Below are 18983 nucleotides of genomic sequence, written 5' to 3'. Positions count from 1 at the left end.
TATTTTTGGGGGGCACACAAGCAGGCCTGGATAGAAAGAAATACATACAGAGTAAGAAAGAAAGAAAGTGCTGAAAATAGGAACACATGACGCTCGGAATGATGGGTGAAGAACACCAAAAACAAAAAACAAACAAACCAAAACTTTCAACTAGAAGGGCAATAGCAGCTCACATTATGTTCACTCCGTCCTGATGCGGCGATAGGCAGAGCATTGTTGCAAGAGAAGCAATTTTTTTTCAAGAGTAGTAGCAGTAGTAGTAGAAGAAAACACATACACACAAACACACAAACACACACACAGCTGTGTTACCACGGTAATTGAACCCACACAGCAATAAGTGTCTCCCACGCAAAAAACAATGCATCAAAGCCATTGCCGTTATTGTCTTCAATTTCCTGTTCATGCCTCCTGAATAATGGAGCCTGGCTGCTTCTGACCATTGGCGTGGTTGCCGTCCCTGGGAACTCAGAGGGACGCTCCTTCAGTAACCCCTCGCTCTCCGTCGCTGCTGCCGCCGACGCGGAAGCCCCAATAAACCCCTCACCACCGCCCTCCCCGTTCACGACAGAAGGTATAACGCCAAACATGGCGTGCGGGTCAAGCAGACCACCCCTCTCGCCGGTAATCAGCAGGTACGCAGTACAAGTGAAAAGAACGCTGTACAAAAGCCACAGACCCCACCCTGGTCCACACAGCTGCCAAAAAATGGCGAGATTCACCGCACATATCTCACGCACCTTCGCCACAAGGGCAACGCAGTACCGGAGCCTCGGCGTGTACCAACGGCGAATAGAAGCCTCCCGCCGGGCCGCGCTCACGGCGACGTGCACTACACTGTCGTACCACGCTTTTGCCAAGTTTTTCACCGGTGACGCCACTGTTACCCAAAATTCCTGCCAGGCCCTCCACCACTTCATGGTCAGCGATGTCCCCTCCACTGCGGCGGGGAGAACGGGCGTGCTGCTAAACTCCCATGAGGAAAGATGTGTGACCAGAAGAAATGGGCCTGCGAAAATCATTTTCAGCGTCACAAGAAGAAGCCGTAAAAAGGAACCGATAATGAACATGATGGACCACAACAACTCAAACACAAGAGAAAAGGGCGTTTGCAGCAATCTCCCAAGAATGCGTAGTGGAGATATAAATAATTCCAGTAAGTAAAATTGCGAAAAAAAGCTCGTGAAGGAAGCAGCTACCGTCACGCCAACAGATATGATATAAGTTGTCAACATGGAGAGACGGAAAGTAACATGTTCCTCAATCCACTCCAGTAACGGTGCCAATGTGGTGGCTACAAAAGTCTTCATCCGTGGCAAATGCTTGTAAAGATCGTACAACCCCACAAAGAGAGAGATAAGAGGCCAAATGTTCACAAGCCCTACAAAAATCAAACGGAATACACGGCGGTACGGCAAACCAGTAGAGGCAAGAAAGATCGTCCACGCTGGCATCCCTGTTTCGTACATGGAAAGCATGCGGCGCTGTTCTTTAAGAGAAACGGTATAAGGATGTGTTCCTGGCTCAGGCATCAGAACTTCTCGCAGTACAGCATTGAAGTTTGGGTCCTCTGAGTATACAGTTATAATTGTATCAAAGTGTGCCGTGGTAAGTGTGGGCAACAGACGGGGACGGATGCTCGGCTCACTAGCAATGGCGTGATCCCGAGATGGGGATCTTTGTGTGGAGAAAGGGGTCATCACATCTCGGTAGCTGGGATGGTGCAGTTCACCATGAGGTCCATATGCACACTCGGCTGCAGTGTTTACCGGAATTAAATGCTGGATGGATCGATCGTATTGATGCCGTTGCTTGACTTGTCGCGTGTTTCTAGACAAGTTCGGAGATTCCGGTAAGCTGGAGAGCGATGTTTGGCCCTCATTCCAAAGAGGAAGCAGCTCCGTTTGCTCACCTAAACTTACATCATTTCTGTCCGTAATTGTGAGATCAAGTAATTCTGTCGTCATTTCTTTGCGGGACGGTAGTGGTGTCTCTTTGCCCATGCCCACCACACCCATCCGTGGTGTCGTGTTCATTGTTGTTGCTGGCGCCAAACCATCCCCCTTGTACCCATTTTCAATGGTAGCAGAACCAAGGCTTTGGCTTGGTTTGTACGGATCTCGCTTCGGGCGGCACGGCATTCTGTTGGTTACCCCTCGAAGCGTTTGTTCCTCCATCAGGCGAAGGTCATCCAGGCAGTCGTAGTACGTAAGTGCACCTTCCAATGTGGAAAAGTAATACGCATACACAGCCTTGGACTCGATGGCAAACCTACTAGATGATAAACGTGGACTGTAGTCTGTTGCAGTGATATCCTCATGTCTTACCTCAATGACTTCCACCCCTACTGCTGTTGCCTTCCCACAAACACCAGCGGTACTATTATGGGTGCTATGAGTATTCATGGTGGCCCCCAGTCTGTGGTCCCGCTTCTCACCGCGTCCAATATGTGGCTTGCAAGGACGATGCTTCCCGCCCTCCGCGTTGAACGAAAAGGACTCTGTGGCAGAGGTGGAGAATTCATAACTGTTTGAAACCGGCCCCAAGACTGAGGCGCTTTCTCCCAATTTCGGCAAGACACTCTCTGAAGGACCGAAAGGCGGCCTCTTGAACAGTTTGCCCTTCCTGTACGCAAAACACGGCGGCGGGCCGTATATTTGATCACGAAATTTATGCCATCGACCCACTGATTCGTCGTCCGCCTTTGGCTCAACAGGACTAATAAGAAAGACGAAACGATCCCGTGGCCGAGCACTGTGAAGCCAACGCACGTCATGCCCAATGACTTCGCCATCCTGGAGGCGACGGTGACTGAAGTAATCCCATCCGCCCGCCACCGTTCGCCAACCACCGAGCGACAAGTAATGCAGCAAAAGAGGCGGCTGACTGTCAATACCATCCGGATAGAAAACACTCCAGTGATGCGGACTTGGCATGGAAACGGCGGGGGGCAGACGGTCAAATAACGGCGACAGAGTGGGGATAACTTTCTCATCTAAAGAAATTGGAGTGTTGGATCGCCCTTGGAGCGGAATTCGCCTCACGGGTTCACCACCTGCGGGTTTTCCTGCTAAAGAAAGAAGCGGGCTGGTCCCACGCCGTCCACTCACAGAAGATGTGGGGGAAGTCTCACAAGTGTCCCGTTGAGGCATCGTCCGTTTCTCATCCTTTGAAAGTTTCCCTTCATTCGCTTTATGCCCGCGAGCATCACGACTCCCGTTGATCTCCTCTCCCTCCCCATCCACCGCATGACATGGGAGTCCGGACTCTGAATGTTCACACTGCCATGCCGTGGAACTGCAGGCATTTTTTTTTTCTTCGCAGTCCTCCGTGCCTAAATCATGGGACGAGTTGGAGGGCTCGGTTTGACGGCCAACGACAGCCCCAGGCAAGGGGGACGTCGGTCGCGTCCTGCAAGCACCCGAAAGACTGCAGAGAAAAGGCTCATTCCCGTTGGATGGGTGTGGCTCACTATACGCTGTGCCCCCTCCTTTAGAAACTAATGGAACAAAAGAAATATTATTCTTCACGTCTCTTGCTGGATTTGACGGCATTACACGCCTCCTTCCTCTCCTCTCCAGCCCTGTCTTTCTTTTATAAATATAAATCAAATATATAAATATATATTTATACAATTCTGTGTTTATTTCACTGGACTCTCCACCTAGGATACCAAAGTCGTTCGTCCAAGTGATTCCCTGCCTTCTCTTCCTTTCCCTTATTCCTTTCCTGTTGTGTCTGTGTATACCGACAAAGAAGAACGCCTATATATATATATATATATATATATATATATATGCAGAGAGAGAAAGAGGGAAAGTGGGAGAGTGAGTGCTTCGGGGATCGTGCAACAATTTGAAATGAAAAATATGTCCCGTTTGACACCCCTCTGCGTCGTCAGACGAGAAGCGGCAGGCAAAAAAAAAAAAAAAAAAAAAAAAAAGAAGGGGACTCTCGTTCGCGTTGCCCTTTACACCGACACCTCCTCACTACCTTCTCCTCCTACTCTTGGGGCAAAGTCCTGTTCCATCAGTGGCAAAAAGCAAAAAAAAACAAATACGGCAGAAAAAAACACAGGGGGCAACTGCGACAGCAGCCAACAGTGCTGTGAGGACAGCTGGGGGGCGAACGATCCAACACCACCTGACAATTTGTCAATAAAAAGCCTCCTCTCCTTCCCACACACACACACAGAGAGAGAGAGAAAGAAATACAAGTGTGCAGTTATTTGGCTGTTGTTTCAATAATACCCGTGCGCTCCACAAAAAAAACAAACAAACAAAAAGCAAGCAAACAAACAAAAAGAATACACCAAAAAAAGGGAAAAAAAATAAGTTCATTCGCACTCATGCATACACACCGCCACACGTCCATGCATATACATTTCACATAGGAACATCGATTATACGTGGAATCAAAGGGGGAAAAAAAAGACGCGGTCGAAGTACAAACAACTAAACAATAATAATAATAATAATAATAATAATAAAAGGGTATTTATTTACCTTTTCTTCCCATTCATCAACAAAGAGCAGAATTTACCGTTCGCCGGCGATTTCTTCCTTGGGCTTCGTGGGCGTCCATACACGGTAGTGGAGCTCCCCTTCCTTCGGCATGTACACCACTACTGGCAACTTGCTGTTGTAAGGGATAAACGGCCTTTCTGCCATGGGGACAAATTTCCTTACCGGCGGGGAGCCTGGCGACACTGCCATGAGTGTCGTTGCCATCGGGCCCATCTCCACAACGTAGTAATTGTACCCCCAACCAGGAATGGTCTTTTCCTTCACGCTTCCTGCAATAAAGCACCTATTAACGGGGTCTACCTTCATTACTCGTCCCGGGATAAGCTGCAGTTTGTATTCCTCCAGCTCGGAATCGTAGTCCTTCTCCTCAAGGAAGATGACGTACCGCTTCTGATTGGGAGTGGCCTCGGGGTACGGCGCCTGGTAGTCCGCAAGCGTCTTCGGAGCCGTGGACATTTATTCTTTTTCGCGCCGGCTGTGTAATAAACACTGGAAAATAATCAATACCTCTACAGAGCGAGAGAAATACAAGAAAAAAAAAAAGAAGAGTACACCGCATGCAGAGGCAAAGAAGCTGATATGTACATAAACTCCTCAATAAACACTTCTACCAGGAGAGAGAGAGAGAGAGGGTGAAAAACAAACTCCTCCACGACGGTGAGTGCGCATCTCCCCCCTTCAAGGGCGGCACCTGGTCTATTGCATTGTTGTAACGGGTTCGTTTGCCTCCTCTTCTGTGGCTTCGTCTGTTTGTGACGCAAAGGAGCCAAACTGTCTGTTCCAGTCCACATATCGCATCACCTCAGAGGCCCCCACACTCGGACGGATGCGCTTCAACGCCTGAACAAAGTCTTTTCGTTGAATGGGCCGCAGATCATGGAGAGAAACATCTGTGAGCCGCACCGTGACCTCCCGCAATGGCCCCATCGCAGCCTCCCGGCAAACCTGCTTGAGATCTGCCCCGGAGTAACCCGCCGTGGATGCTGCGACTTCCGCAATGTCCTTTTCAGCTAACGCGTGTACGACGTATCCCGTATGTTCCTCAACTTTCCCCTTTTCTGAATGGTTCTCCTGCTCTTGTTGTTGTTGTTGTTGTGCCTCCATCGTATGAAGAAGTCGTTTGACAAGTTCGATACGTGCTGGGCCGTCGGGAAGAGGAATGTACAGTCGCTTTTCCATTCGTCGTCGTGCAGCCTCGTCCAACTCATCAGGTCGATTTGTGGCGCCAATGAGAAGGACGCGATCGCCTCGATCCGTCGCCACACCGTCTAGCTGCACAAGAAATTCCGTCTTGATGCGCCGAACGGAATCCATTTCCCCCTCACCCCGCATCGAGAGCAGAGAGTCAATTTCATCAATAAATATTACACTCGGCTGCTTCACGACGGCCACCGCAAACAGGCATCGCACCAACTTTTCCCCATCGCCCATCCACTTTGACATCAGAGAGGAGGCACTAATGTTCAAAAAAGTGCACTGCGCACGATTGGCAATGGCGCGGGCGATCATTGTCTTCCCTGTTCCCGGCGGACCAAACAGCAGTAGTCCGCGTGGTGGATCACGCAGTCCCACAAAGAGATCGGGCCGGCGTAGTGGCCACACGATTGCCTCCTCCACACTTCGCTTCGCATGCTCAAGTCCCGCGATGTCGTCCCATCCCACGTTCGCAGCCCCGGCCCCGTGTTCCAGGATTTCCATCGCAACTTGGGTTACAAGCTTTGGGTCGAGAGGCTTTAAAATAGGCGGCACAGATCCATCCGGAAGAAGCAACGACGCCGGAAACTCACTGCACTCACTGTCGCTGTCGTCGCGGTCTTCTGCAGTGCCGTGACCGCCACGCACCCCTCGCGTCGTTGAGTCGTGGGACCCCTTCGTGGAATTCTTGTGAATCGAACTCAACACCTCACCAACGAACGTTGCCGAAGATACGCCTGTTGTTGCGCTCGGAGCATCACTTTTTGGGGGCGGTGTCGACTGCCGCTGTTGTTGAAACGGAGGTGTGAAGCTGGAACGCCGTAGACCCAACGCGGGTGTTCGGCGCTGCAACGAGAGACTCGAGGGCGCAGTTCTTCCAGCCCTCACATCCGCCACCAGCTGCTCACCCGCAGTAACGAATCCGCCGTTGTTTTGCCCTCCCACTTTGGCATGAGCCTCCCCAGTTTCATCCAGTCGCCTCTTTGAGATCACTGCACGAATTCCACCACGGGGCTCTCTTGCATTTATGCCGCGTTTCACTCCTTCCGCGGCAGCCTTTTCAACGCTCTCGTCCGTCAGCCATCCTTCAGGTAATGGATGCGGTCTCTGCTCGATGGCGAAGAGCGGTGGTGCGGTTGGTTGAGAAGTAAAAGAGGGCTGCAGCCGCGGCGCCTCGCTGCCAACGGTAAATGGTGAGGGTCCGGATGCTAAACCCGATGTGTGTAATGAAGATATGGCCGGCGCTTGTGCGAATGAGAGTTTGCCGCCGCAGTCCAAACCTAGTTTCATTTGGCAATTGGCTTGGGAGGTGGCCTGCAAATTAATGTCGCCTTGAAGTGCGGCTTCTGGCTCCCGCTGAGTCTCCAATGGCTGCTGCTTCTGCTGAATGGTGTTGTTGCTGATCGGATTCCCCCGCGACGGACTGACTGTGGGCAATGCTGGATCGTCCTGGAATGAGCGAAGAAGGCCTCCATCGACTTTTAGTGCAAAGGGCTGCCGCTTGCCCAAGCGCCGCCCTTTCAAACCGCTGGTCTCCTCCGTGTCTGTCCGCAACCTCTTAACCCCCGCCTCGCTCTGAGGATTCGGATGAAGATGATGATCCGGCGCAGTTTCTGCGTCGCCATCCTCATGCTCCATTGGTAGGACATCTTTTCCCTTCCCTCCTTCGACATGGGTTCCGGCGGCAATCATCGGTCCATCCAACAAGACAGCCCGCAGCGCTGGGGATGAGTTCCGCACGCAAAGAATAGTTTCCCTCACGTCCGGTGCTCGTCTCTCCGCTGGCTGCCGAACGGCCTCAAGCAAGGCCTCGTTGGCGGGGCACTTCCCCTCTATTATAGATATTGTGGCGCCAAGCGCCATGGTGCGGTTCATCCAGAGCAGCTGCGCCAATTCCTCCGCACTGCACAGAAGTGCTGCCTGATCTCCTGCAGCGGACTCGTCTCCGCCGTCCTCGTTGTTTCTCTGTTGCTTGCAAGAATGAGCGACGAGCGTGGACTCGAGTTTGACAGCTCGCAGGTGATCCTGCACAGTGTGGGCGATGAATTGCGTCAGGCGTCGCTCTATCGAATTGCGGTCCTCAGCGGCAACAACACCCCCTTCCGATTTCCTTTCTCGCTCCTCATGAAGTTGAGTGAGACGGCGCTCGCTCGATGACACCGCGGCAAACACGGCACGCCGTAACCGCCGTTCTGTAGATGGAGAAGGTATTAAACCGGGTTTCGATGGCGGCGCGGTCTGCTCCTCGTAAATGCTGCGCAGACAGGCAAACATCACCAACACCACTTTTTTCCCCGCGGAAGAACGTAATTCCCCGCAGGAGAGGGAAAAAACAACAACAAACAACAAACAAAAAACAAAGACGGCTAAACAGAAATAATAATGGCCAATGCAAACACGTGCCACCAAGACCATTCCGGAAGCCAATAAGAAAACAACAACAAAAGAAAAACAAGAGATCAATGCGGACACGCAACACACAATTCTGCATCCGCCCCCGTGTACAGGAAATGAGGTGGAAGAGAGCAGCAAGACACCAAAACACACACACACACACACACAGAAGTAAGGACTCGCAAAAAGTTCATCATTGCTGGCCATCATATCCTTTCAGCTCCTGCTGGGTCCTATTTCTTTTTCCTCCACTGTTCCTCTCTCCTCCCCGACCAGCCCCGTCAAGTGTTCCTCGGTCACTCACATGCAGAGCAGGAATGCAGGGCCCAAAGCAGCAGCAGCATCAGAACCATCGCTTCTCTCAGTACCCAAAGGGCTGCCGTCCCGTCATGCAAAGCGTTTTCCAAATCATCCAGGGACGCGGAGTCACTTTCATTGCCAACGGCGAGAATAAACTCATTGGCAGGTGTTCCAAGCACCGGCTGCCCTGCCCCTAAATCCCTCCTAAAGATCATCCCACAGAAGAGCTCCATCACATCTTTTATCCACATATCCAGCGCTGTCCTCTCCAGCTGCAGCTCCTGCTCTTGCAGTGGTGAATGGTGCGTCACCTCCTGAACCTCTTTTACCCCTGCGCACAGTGGCGGGCTAAAGCACAGCGCCAAAAACTCTGATATACCGCAATTCCAAACAGAACTGGACTCGGATGGCAACAGCGTCGACGGCCGAGTTCGACGTTCATCACACCAGCGCTGCGCTCGCAAAAGCGCCTCATGAAGGACTTCATGTGGCGTTACCCTGCTGCAACCAGCCGGATAGATTACATTTCCTGGAAGCACAACGTTATCGTTTGCAGTGGCCTTGTCGTAGACAAAGGCGTAAGGCCCGAATACCTCGCGTGGTATGACACGTTTCACACAGCGTCGAAGTTCAGCCTCAGCGTGGCGCCAGGCGCTTTCAGAGGGGGTATCCACGGAAGATGACGGCGGCGACGTTGCCAAAAGAAAAGGATCCTTTGCGACACCGACGAGAGCCTCAACTGCCACATTCATCGCAAATTGAGAAAGGGCGTTCTGCACCCATTCAGAGGCCAATGGTTCCATCCGTCGCCCTAAACTTGCGTGAAGGAGCTGCAGGATCCGTTTCTGTCTCCTTCTCCAATCCAACGGGGCCACGCTAGAAAAGGTATCAACACCAGGAGCAGCAACCGTCGTGTCCTTTTCTTCGGGTTGACATAAACTGTCTTTATTGTCACTCGGAGGCAATCTGAGTGGAGAGTCCACAGGACTTGAGGCAGGGCTCACGGTTGGATGTGTGCTTGTCGTCACACTATGCTCCGGTTGTATTTTTACCGCACCAAACTTTGAACGGGACGTCTTACCTGCCTTCTTCCCCGTGTTTTTTCGAAGCGATTTCCCCAATAACGCTGGCGCCGTCTTTATTTCCAAACGACTACTGGAAGAAAGGGAGGAGGAGTGCCTCTCCACCGCCGACCCCACGGGTCCCGAGAAACCCTCAGGTAACTGCAAATCCTCCACGGACGCAACATCATGAGGCGCCCGGGTAGACGCATGCTGAAACACCGGGAGCGCACCGGGGTGGTCCTTAACATCTGTTCCTTTATCCTGGGCATCTACTGCCATGACAGTACGGTGAGGTGCCGAATAACTACTGCTAGTGCTACTGTTGTTGGTGTTTTTCTTCCTGTCGTCGGTGAAGGTGCTGGTGTGAGCGTCGCCACGTGTTTTATGTGTGGCTGTGAAGAACGACGAAACCGCCGCCGCCGCCGCCGTTTTCGTACCAGCAGGCATCCCATGGCTTTTCATCGCCGCCTCACTGCCGGGCTCATTGTGGTCCTTCCCTTCACCGGGTGAAACAAATGAGTCCACGTACGCCTTACCGAACTGCTGTACCTCCGACACGATGCTTGACATGTAGTTTGAAAGGTTCATCGCCTCTTTTCAAACTGTGGGCGCAAACACCAGAAACGGGATAGAAAGAAAAGGCATAAATTGACGTTGAGTAGAGCAGCAACACACAGACAGAGACACAAATGAGGAAACTAAAAAGGCTTCTATTTTTTAAATTTTTATTTGCCTGCCCACAGTGTGTGTGTGTGTGTGTGTGTGTGTGTGTGTTTCTGAAACAGTAGCAAACAGTCAGAGAGAAGGAGCCGTAAAAAATGGATTGACATTTCCTTTACACATCACTTTGCATTCGTACAGTCCCTTCTCTCTCCCTTCTCCTCTCATTTCCCTCTCCGCATAAATAATAGTAAAAAAAACAACACCTCTCCTTCCTCTGTCCCCAATTTCATACTTTTTCCTTCTACCGCCTCAAAAAAAAAAAAAAAAAAAAAACAAAAACGCAAAACCAAAGGCATACATAAATACATACATAGATTAAAAAAAAAAAAAGACAAACGGTTCTACTTCGTTTTTTCTTTTTCATTCTTCCATTCTCTGCCCGCCAGGCAACTCTTTTGGGTGTCTGATATGCCCTCCGTCAGTGAAAAGCAGCTGTTCTTCACCCATGCCTGCGTCCCCTGCGTCATATTGCCTCGAACAGTCGGCAGTATTACAGGCAACGACATCTCCTTCTGTGGCTCAAGTTCGCGCCTCGCCGACGTGAGTGGTCGCCGCTGCAGGGGCATACCGCCCGCTGTATCCACGCAGGTGCTTTGGCTGCACAGAGAAGGCAGTATGACGGACAAAGCCGTCGTGTTCACTGACATCTTGACGCCGCGGCTGATCTTAGATACGGCGCCGAGGATTTTTTGTGGCTCCTTGGCTGGAGGTAAATATCGGCCCCGCACAGGGGACGGCCCCGTTTCCTCACAGAAGCGGCTGTCCTGCCTCTTCACCTCCCGCAGTGCCAGAGACTTGTAAAACATGGAAAAGTCACTAAAGTCGACAACACACGGCAGCGGCTCCTTTTGGGCAGTCGGGAACGCGAGATTTTCCACCTCGCGTCTGGACATGGAGAGTTCATCGCAGATGGTCAGCATCACAAAGTCCACAAAGTCGCCGCGATCCAAAACTCCAAAATTGCCGCAATCCACGCCGTCAAAAAAGAAACGAAAGGTTTCAATGTCCTCGATGCTGAGCGGGATATCAGCCGTGCGCTCGTTCTTCATCCGCACCATCAATCGCCTAAGAAGGCAGACGGAGTCTCGTTTGCACTGCGCGATAAATTGAAGACGAAGGCTTTCTTCACGAAAGGTCGACCGCTTATACGGCGCTACCACTTCTAACTCGACCCTCGCGTCTGTCCGAATTGCCGCACTCGGGGAGGCGTCGCCACATGCCGCCCGCAGACGTTCAAGAAGAGACAAATGCTGTGGATTTTCTCGACCTCGCAAGACCGCCTGCTGCTTGGCAAGACGGTCCACAATACCGCGTAACACCGTCTCCAGCTTTACATCCTCGCGTCGCATTTCATACTCCGCTGCTTCTCTCTGGAACTCGGCATCCTCATAGAGCCGTAGCTCGGAAAGGGGAACACCATGTGGCAGGGGTGAAAGGAACGGGTATTTCCCAAATATTTCTTCATTCTCTGCCTCCTTCCGCTCCGACCACTCACGGAGGTAATGCACAATATTCTCTCCGCTTTCTTTAGGGCGGGCATTTAGCATTTCGTACAGACGCCTATCCTGTGCCAGTTCCTCATTAGAAATGTGCGCCCACGGTTGTGGTACACAGCGTGGGTTCGTTACGGGAAAGACACCGGAATCCATTTCCTCCTTGCTGACGCCCCCTAATGTCTCTGCGCCCCTCACAATCTTCTGACGTCGCTGCTGACGCGTCGATGGTGGAAGATGGACCAATCCAGGCAAATTTGGCTCCTTCGACATGTCAATAACACGTTGCACCGCTGAGGAAAATATTTCCTTCAAAAACGCATCGACGATGGCAGCCCGCCGCATCGCAAAAGCCTGGGAGATTTCATCATACTTGAAGACCAACGCCATCGCCGCGGAATCACATTCAATTTCCTCAGCCGTGACACTCCGTGATAAATACTGCTGTGCATTCAACAAAACTTCGGAAATTAAGCGTCTCTCCCGTTCAAGCTCCCGTGCCTCTCGCCGGTCGCTGGGGAAGGCCTTAGAAAAGCCAAAGGAGCAAAGACGACGTCTTCTAGTTTTCGTTGGGCTCGCAGTCACGTCGTCTTGAACGGAGAGGAGGTCACCCTGATCCAACTGCTCTATGGAACTGGGACGGTGTTGTGAGATTGTGCGAAGTCTTCGCGCTGACCGCTCAGACCCTTGGAAGGGTGGCCGAAAATTCGAGTCCAAAAACCCGCGTCCGGCCGACGGGAATTCGTCCTTCATCGTATCCCGTATTTCGCCATATGTATCCTCTTCCAAGTGCAAAAAAACCAAAGAACTTTTGTTGTTGTTTTGTTTCATCCTCAGGCGTCGTTTCCTTTCACTCGGTCTTTTCGCCAAATGAGAAGTTGATGCCCCCTTCGCCACACTTTCCTCTGCCACGCTTTTTCCTGAGGGCACGGGGTAAATCTTTGGTAGCCTCAGGGGGGGTGTTGGAATTGACACATCGGACACACTCAAGCTATGCAAGCGTACATCTGTCATGCTAACTCGGGCTGTGAGGGTACACCCGGGTGAAGGCCTGCTTTCCATAGCCAGATGTGGAAAATTTGGCTCTCGACTTTTCTCCTGGTCACGCACCGGGGAGACCAAAGGATAGGCTTCACGCGCAGAATCCTTCCTGCGTGGGACGGTGTCGGATGGATGCGGTGGTGGTGCCTCCGGCGCCCCTTCGTTCAGAAGCATGACGCCCTCCTCCTCCGGTGCGGGGAACATCACAGTCGACGTGCTGGCGCTCTTCCGCCGTTGTTTCCTCGGGAAACTATGAAACGACAGTTTCTCTTTACCTGACCCAGACACGCACTTATTACTCAGCCGCGGTTTTTCTGGTTGCTGTTTTAACGCATGTTTCGGAAGATTCCGAGAGACATTTGACCCCTCGTTTAAGTTTTCCGTTCCAGTTTCCACCAGTTCACCCGCCGGCAAGTCGGGAATACTGCTGACCGCCAAATGCGTAAAACTGGTCTTATGACCATGACGCAGCTTCATGCGTCGCCTTACTACATACTTCGTCTCCTTTCTCATTTGTGCTTGCTTCGTCTGTTTTGCTGCTTGGGAGACCGGGCCCCTCCACCTCAGTGCTGATGCGTGCACATCAACCATCCCATTGCCGGAACCACCACTCTCAGCGGCTGACTGTGACGCCGCACCGCTCTCAAGAATATCAGCGGCGTCGATGTCTTCAATGCCATCCAATGCCACATACCGACTCGCGCGACGGTTTCGTAGGCGACGCAACATCAACACACGCTTTCTCTCATTACTTGATACCGCCAGGTTTTTGTTCTCATCAACGCCTACAGGAAATTCGGCACGCGACGTGCCGCTACTGAAGATGCGACTCGTCCTATTACTACAGGGGGGGAAGTGCAAAAGTTCGTTTTCCTCCATGATCTCAATGGGGGTATTATCGGGCACATCTATGAAAGAAGTCGTGGAGGCGCTGGTACAGGAGTTCGACCGCTTCCTGCGCTGCCGCACGGATGGCCGTTGCGCATCCTCCCAATCTTCATTAGTCACCTCGAGGAACGACACGGCACGATGAGAAGAACGCCGTGCCAACAACTGGTGACGCCACAGCGACGTCAACTCCTCCGCCGTCATTTCACAAATTCCCTTATTTTTTGACTTTTCACATGCCTTTTGGGAGGCCACCACATACCTCTCATCAAGCAGAAGCTCCACACCCCGATTTCTTTCCTCCTCCTCTAATGATTCAATTAACTCCACCTCCGTATATTCCTGTAGCAAAGACAGCCGTTTTGTTTCAAGCCGTTGAAACTTCGTGTCAAACGCAACGGCAGGATTTAAGTCTCTCACGCACATGGGATACTGCGCCCGCAATACATTCAACTCCGTCGCAATGCCGCGTTCCGCCAACGCCTGTGTCTCGCCCATGCGCCGTACAATAACATCTAAATCATCACCCGTCCCCAGGCTATCCAGCGCCTTTTCCATTGCGTCAGAGCCCATTAATAGAACAAATGGAAAAGCCGCTTGTAGATCGGGTGACAATCCCCGTTTGCGCATCGAAGACCAAATGGAATCATACCGTTTTAACTGCCTTTCGGCAATTATTTCCGCACGCCCACACAGAAGTTCATCAAACATACGCAGTCGTTCTAAATCAATCTCTTCTACGCCAAGCGTCGCCAGTCGCTTTTTGTAGTAATCTCGAAACTTTGCATCATCCATGAGATTCAGAAACCGCAAAGGAACCAGCTTCACCTCGTTCGACTCCAGGAAGGGGTTACGCGCACGCACCGCCTCGTCCTCGTCGGTGCGGAACGCGTCCACCGCCTTTTTCGCAGCAGCAAGCTCGCTCGCTCGCCCGCGCAGTTGGCGCTCCGTCGCCGTAAGCAACTCAGGATTGCTGCCAGGCCCTGCCGCCACCAGTGCGTCACGCCTGGCCACCAGCTCCTGAAACACGCCGTCCTCCGCAAGGCGCAGGTCGCTCATAAGCACGTCATCCACGCGTCTCGGAAGAAATGGGTAATTGCGTTGCTCCTCTTCGGTTGCCTGCAGCTTCGCAGAACCAAGCTCCATCGCCCGCGCACGCACCGCCCTCTCCGTCGCCGCAATCTGTTCCGCATTTTTGGTCGGGTCAGCGCGCAGACCGTCCAGCTCGTGCGACAGCGCGCGAAACACGGGATCCTCCACCAAACCCACTTCCACAATGGCAACACCGGGCGCCGGCTCCTCCGGCAGGCACGGGTGCTTCTCATGCAGGTTCTCGGTTTCCACAAGCGCGCGGCGCCGGGCCTCCACCACGTCCTCCGCAATTCTCTTCGCCAAATCCCGCATCGCTCTCTCCAGCCGCTTTGCCTCCGCGCCGCCAGCACGATCGGGGTCCTCGCACAGAGCCGCGTGTTTCGCAAGGAGAGCCACAAACTCGGGGTTGCTCTCCAGGTGCAGCTCACGCAGCGTCACGTCAAATGGAAGATGCATCAGGTGCGGCCATTGCGCCCGCAACTCATTCTCCTCATTGATGGCGTTTGATACTAGTGCATCCCAGCGTTCTCGGATTTGCTTCTCCTTCACATTTACCGCCCGCGATGCCGTTCTTAATGGTCCAAGCAGCTCCTCTCGCTCTGCCGCCAGTTTTGTAAAGATGGGATCCCCCATAAGACCGAGTTGTGCGATGCTAGTGCCGTTAATGGTTTTGGATAAGAAAGGGAATCGCTGCAGCAATTCCTTTGGCGGTGTCAGTAGTTCCTGACGTTCCGCCACAAGGCGCATGAAATCAGCGTCCTGTTCAAAAGGGATCCGCGAATGCGAAAGATCTCCAAAAGGAACGTGCAAATAAAAGTACTTTTTCTGCAGTTCAGACTCCACCCGGTTTTCAGCAAGTTGCGCCTGAGTGACATCCGTGTTGAGCTGCAACACACGTCCTTTCATCATCTCTGTCAGACAACGGACGGCAGGGGAGGGTGCACCAAGCAACTTCCTTGTCTTACATTGCTGCAGGTACAAGTAGTATGAGTCCTCTGCACTCAGGGTGCTTGCTGCTTTTGCGGCGAACAAAGTTTCCTCGTCCGAAACCGTCACCTCCTCGTCCCCCTCTCTGTAATGCGTGAAAAACTTCAAGTGAAGACGGCGGCGATTCTGCCGTGCACGCCAAAGTCGGTGTTTGTACTGCGCCACGTCCCTTTCAGAAGACAAGCCCTTTATATGTTGCCGCGAGCACTTTGCATCACATGCCTTCTTCAGCTCCTCATCCGCAATGGAGTACGCCTCAAGCGCCGCAAAGACACAGCGCTCGTCGTTTATGAAAAAAATTGACCGATTCAACTGTTCATTCTCAATAAGTTCAACAGCGCGCACATCTGCATCATCCGCCGCCAGCGCCTCTTGCCGCGTACGCTCCATTATGCAGAGCACATCGTCACTTCGAAGCGCTGGATTGGCATCCCTTATGCACGTGGGAAATTCTCGCCTCAGCGACTGCAACTCGTTGGCCACCTCACGTTCTGCCCGGTCATAAGAAGCCCTCAACTCATCCACACGCAGCTTTATCCTTTCACGCAGGGTAAGTACACCAGGAGAATCTACCGACTTACCAGAGCCAAGACGCCCATTCAACATCTCCAACAAATCCCCAACGCATTCATCTCCATGAAGATTCAACTCGCATAAAAAGCTCCCCACAGAACTATCAAACGACCCAACATAACCAAAACCCGCACGCAACGACTCTTCCTCAAGAAAAACATTGTCAGCTAACAATCGAAAACGACGTATGAGATCAGCATCAGCTTGAAAAATACCAAAAGCATCACCCAAAGCCAACGCACGATAGCGCTTCCGTTGAAAAGCGTTTGAAGAACGATCCTCCTCCAAGGAAACAAGCCGCAAAGGAACCAGCTTCACCTCGTTCGACTCCAGGAAGGGGTTACGCGCACGCACCGCCTCGTCCTCGTCGGTGCGGAACGCGTCCACCGCCTTTTTCGCAGCAGCAAGCTCGCTCGCTCGCCCGCGCAGTTGGCGCTCCGTCGCCGTAAGCAACTCAGGATTGCTGCCAGGCCCTGCCGCCACCAGTGCGTCACGCCTGGCCACCAGCTCCTGAAACACGCCGTCCTCCGCAAGGCGCAGGTCGCTCATAAGCACGTCATCCACGCGTCTCGGAAGAAATGGGTAATTGCGTTGCTCCTCTTCGGTTGCCTGCAGCTTCGCGGAACCAAGCTCCATCGCCCGCGCACGCACCGCCCTCTCCGTCGCCGCAATCTGTTCCGCATTTTTGGTCGGGTCAGCGCGCAGACCGTCCAGCTCGTGCGACAGCGCGCGAAACACGGGATCCTCCACCAAACCCACTTCCACAATGGCAACACCGGGCGCCGGCTCCTCCGGCAGGCACGGGTGCTTCTCATGCAGGTTCTCGGTTTCCACAAGCGCGCGGCGCCGGGCCTCCACCACGTCCTCCGCAATTCTCTTCGCCAAATCCCGCATCGCTCTCTCCAGCCGCTTTGCCTCCGCGCCGCCAGCACGATCGGGGTCCTCGCACAGAGCCGCGTGCTTCGCAAGGAGAGCCACAAACTCGGGGTTGCTCTCCAGGTGCAGCTCACGCAGCGCCACGTCAAATGGAAGATGCATCAGGTACGGCATCTGCTCGCGCAGCGCAGCCTCCTGTCTCACTACTGCAGCAGCCAGGTGCGCGGCACGCGCCTTCAAACACTGCTCCTTCGCCGCCAGAGCCTCGGCGTTCTTCTCCGGTGACGCTGCGAGCACCGTGTGTTCCTCCGCGAGCCTCGTAAACTCCTCGTCCTCTGAAAGCCCGAGTTTACTAAGGGGAAGGCCTGCGAGCGCCACACCATCCAAGTACGGGTGCTGCTCCAGAAGCCACTGCTCTCTGCGCGCCTCAGCCTTCGCCGCCTTCCGTTCGTCAGAGCGCAGCTGCTGCATGCGGCGCCGCATCTGCTCCTCCACACACTGGATCGCCGGGGCATTCACCTCCCTGCCCTCCACCACCAGCGCGTCACGCAGGACGCCAAGTTCCTGGAAGTACGGGTCGCTTTTGACAACAGAGGACGCAATTAGCGGCTTCTGTGACAGCTGCGCATCTTCATCGATGATCTCACCCGTCTCGCCCTCCGGAATGATGCACGCATGCAGCTGTCTTGCATGCCTCTGACGCTGGCGACGTGCCCGGTAGTCAGAGACTTCCCTGTCGTCGGGCTCAACGTCGTCAAAGGCAAAAAGCCCATCGGGCTGCAAAGGCTTCCCACGGCGCTTGCGTGCGGCCTCCACCTCGAGACCGCGCCGGTGCAGAATGTTGTCCACATCAGCAATCGCGTCAGCGTTTCCCACAGGGTCCTTCAGTAGCTCCGAGCGTCGTGCAATGAGACCTGCAATTGTGGGGTCCTTCGCCACCGCGTCCCCCACGTCACGCGCGCACATGGGATACTGCGCGTGGAGGGCATTGCGCGCTTCCGCAGCCGCCTGCTCTGCCTCTTTTTCCTCGCTCAACAGTCGGGCTGCGCTCTGCAGAAGTGCATCCTTCACCGTCTCCAGCTCCGACTCATCCACCTCCGGCTGCGCCGCAAGTTCCTCGTAGCGAGCAGCCAGTGTCGCAAAGAGTGGACTCCGTTTTATATCCTCATTTGCCAGCAACACAGCCCCTGGCAATGCCGCAAAGAACGGGTACTTGGCTAGCAATACGTCCTCAGCCGCTGCACGTGCCAGCGCGAGCTCCTCCACGCGCCCCCGTAGCGCTTCCTCCGTCGCAGCGATGGCAGCTGCGTTCCTCACAGGGCTCTGCATCAACTGCAGCCGCTCGTTTGCCAGCGCCGCGTAAGTGGGGTCGCTCGGGAGACCAAACTCGCGCAGGGGGACCAGCTTCACCTCGTTCGACTCCAGGAAGGGGTTACGCGCACGCACCGCCTCGTCCTCGTCGGTGCGGAACGCGTCCACCGCCTTTTTCGCAGCAGCAAGCTCGCTCGCTCGCCCGCGCAGTTGGCGCTCCGTCGCCGTAAGCAACTCAGGATTGCTGCCAGGCCCTGCCGCCACCAGTGCGTCACGCCTGGCCACCAGCTCCTGAAACACGCCGTCCTCCGCAAGGCGCAGGTCGCTCATAAGCACGTCATCCACGCGTCTCGGAAGAAATGGGTAATTGCGTTGCTCCTCTTCGGTTGCCTGCAGCTTCGCGGAACCAAGCTCCATCGCCCGCGCACGCACCGCCCTCTCCGTCGCCGCAATCTGTTCCGCATTTTTGGTCGGGTCAGCGCGCAGACCGTCCAGCTCGTGCGACAGCGCGCGAAACACGG

The 18983-nt window shown here is 53.6% G+C and overlaps 5 protein-coding genes across 5 annotated transcripts, besides 13 other annotated features; all 5 read right to left on the bottom strand.

Annotated features, from left to right (window-relative positions):
* Nucleotides 1-6064: a sequence feature (haploid, Esmeraldo-like haplotype).
* Nucleotides 270-302: a microsatellite.
* Tc00.1047053508533.50 (hypothetical protein, conserved) lies at nt 309-3554 on the bottom strand (the record flags this gene model as incomplete). The annotated part of the gene is made up of 1 exon (XM_804348.1): nt 309-3554. One exon carries the CDS (start codon nt 3552-3554, stop codon nt 309-311), a length of 3246 nt encoding a protein of 1081 aa, XP_809441.1.
* Nucleotides 3593-3632: a sequence feature (AT_rich).
* Nucleotides 3766-3798: a microsatellite.
* Nucleotides 3918-3946: a microsatellite.
* Nucleotides 4265-4302: a microsatellite.
* Nucleotides 4458-4489: a microsatellite.
* Tc00.1047053508533.40 (ecotin, putative) lies at nt 4539-4982 on the bottom strand (the record flags this gene model as incomplete). The annotated part of the gene is made up of 1 exon (XM_804347.1): nt 4539-4982. One exon carries the CDS (start codon nt 4980-4982, stop codon nt 4539-4541), a length of 444 nt encoding a protein of 147 aa, XP_809440.1.
* Tc00.1047053508533.30 (katanin-like protein, putative) lies at nt 5223-7994 on the bottom strand (the record flags this gene model as incomplete). The annotated part of the gene is made up of 1 exon (XM_804346.1): nt 5223-7994. One exon carries the CDS (start codon nt 7992-7994, stop codon nt 5223-5225), a length of 2772 nt encoding a protein of 923 aa, XP_809439.1.
* Nucleotides 6065-6530: a sequence feature (areas merged during assembly that could not be assigned to a particular haplotype. This can correspond to areas where the two haplotypes were merged or to regions with more than two copies in the genome that were merged during assembly.).
* Nucleotides 6531-18983: a sequence feature (heterozygous, non-Esmeraldo-like haplotype).
* Nucleotides 8049-8103: a sequence feature (T-rich).
* Nucleotides 8262-8282: a microsatellite.
* Nucleotides 8411-10066, bottom strand: Tc00.1047053508533.20 (hypothetical protein, conserved; the record flags this gene model as incomplete). The annotated part of the gene is made up of 1 exon (XM_804345.1): nt 8411-10066. One exon carries the CDS (start codon nt 10064-10066, stop codon nt 8411-8413), a length of 1656 nt encoding a protein of 551 aa, XP_809438.1.
* Nucleotides 10221-10252: a microsatellite.
* Nucleotides 10453-10480: a microsatellite.
* Tc00.1047053508533.10 (hypothetical protein, conserved) lies at nt 10543-18983 on the bottom strand (the record flags this gene model as incomplete). Its single annotated transcript, XM_804344.1, has 1 exon — nt 10543-18983. A coding segment is annotated over one exon (8441 nt), but the record flags the coding sequence as incomplete, so codon positions are not given.

This window comes from Trypanosoma cruzi, genomic scaffold (genome assembly GCF_000209065.1).
Source record: "Trypanosoma cruzi strain CL Brener 1047053516899 genomic scaffold, whole genome shotgun sequence".
Lineage (NCBI taxonomy): Eukaryota > Euglenozoa > Kinetoplastea > Trypanosomatida > Trypanosomatidae > Trypanosoma > Trypanosoma cruzi.
The sequence above is the reverse complement of the archived record's forward strand: the minus strand, read 5'-3'. Positions and strand labels throughout refer to the sequence as shown.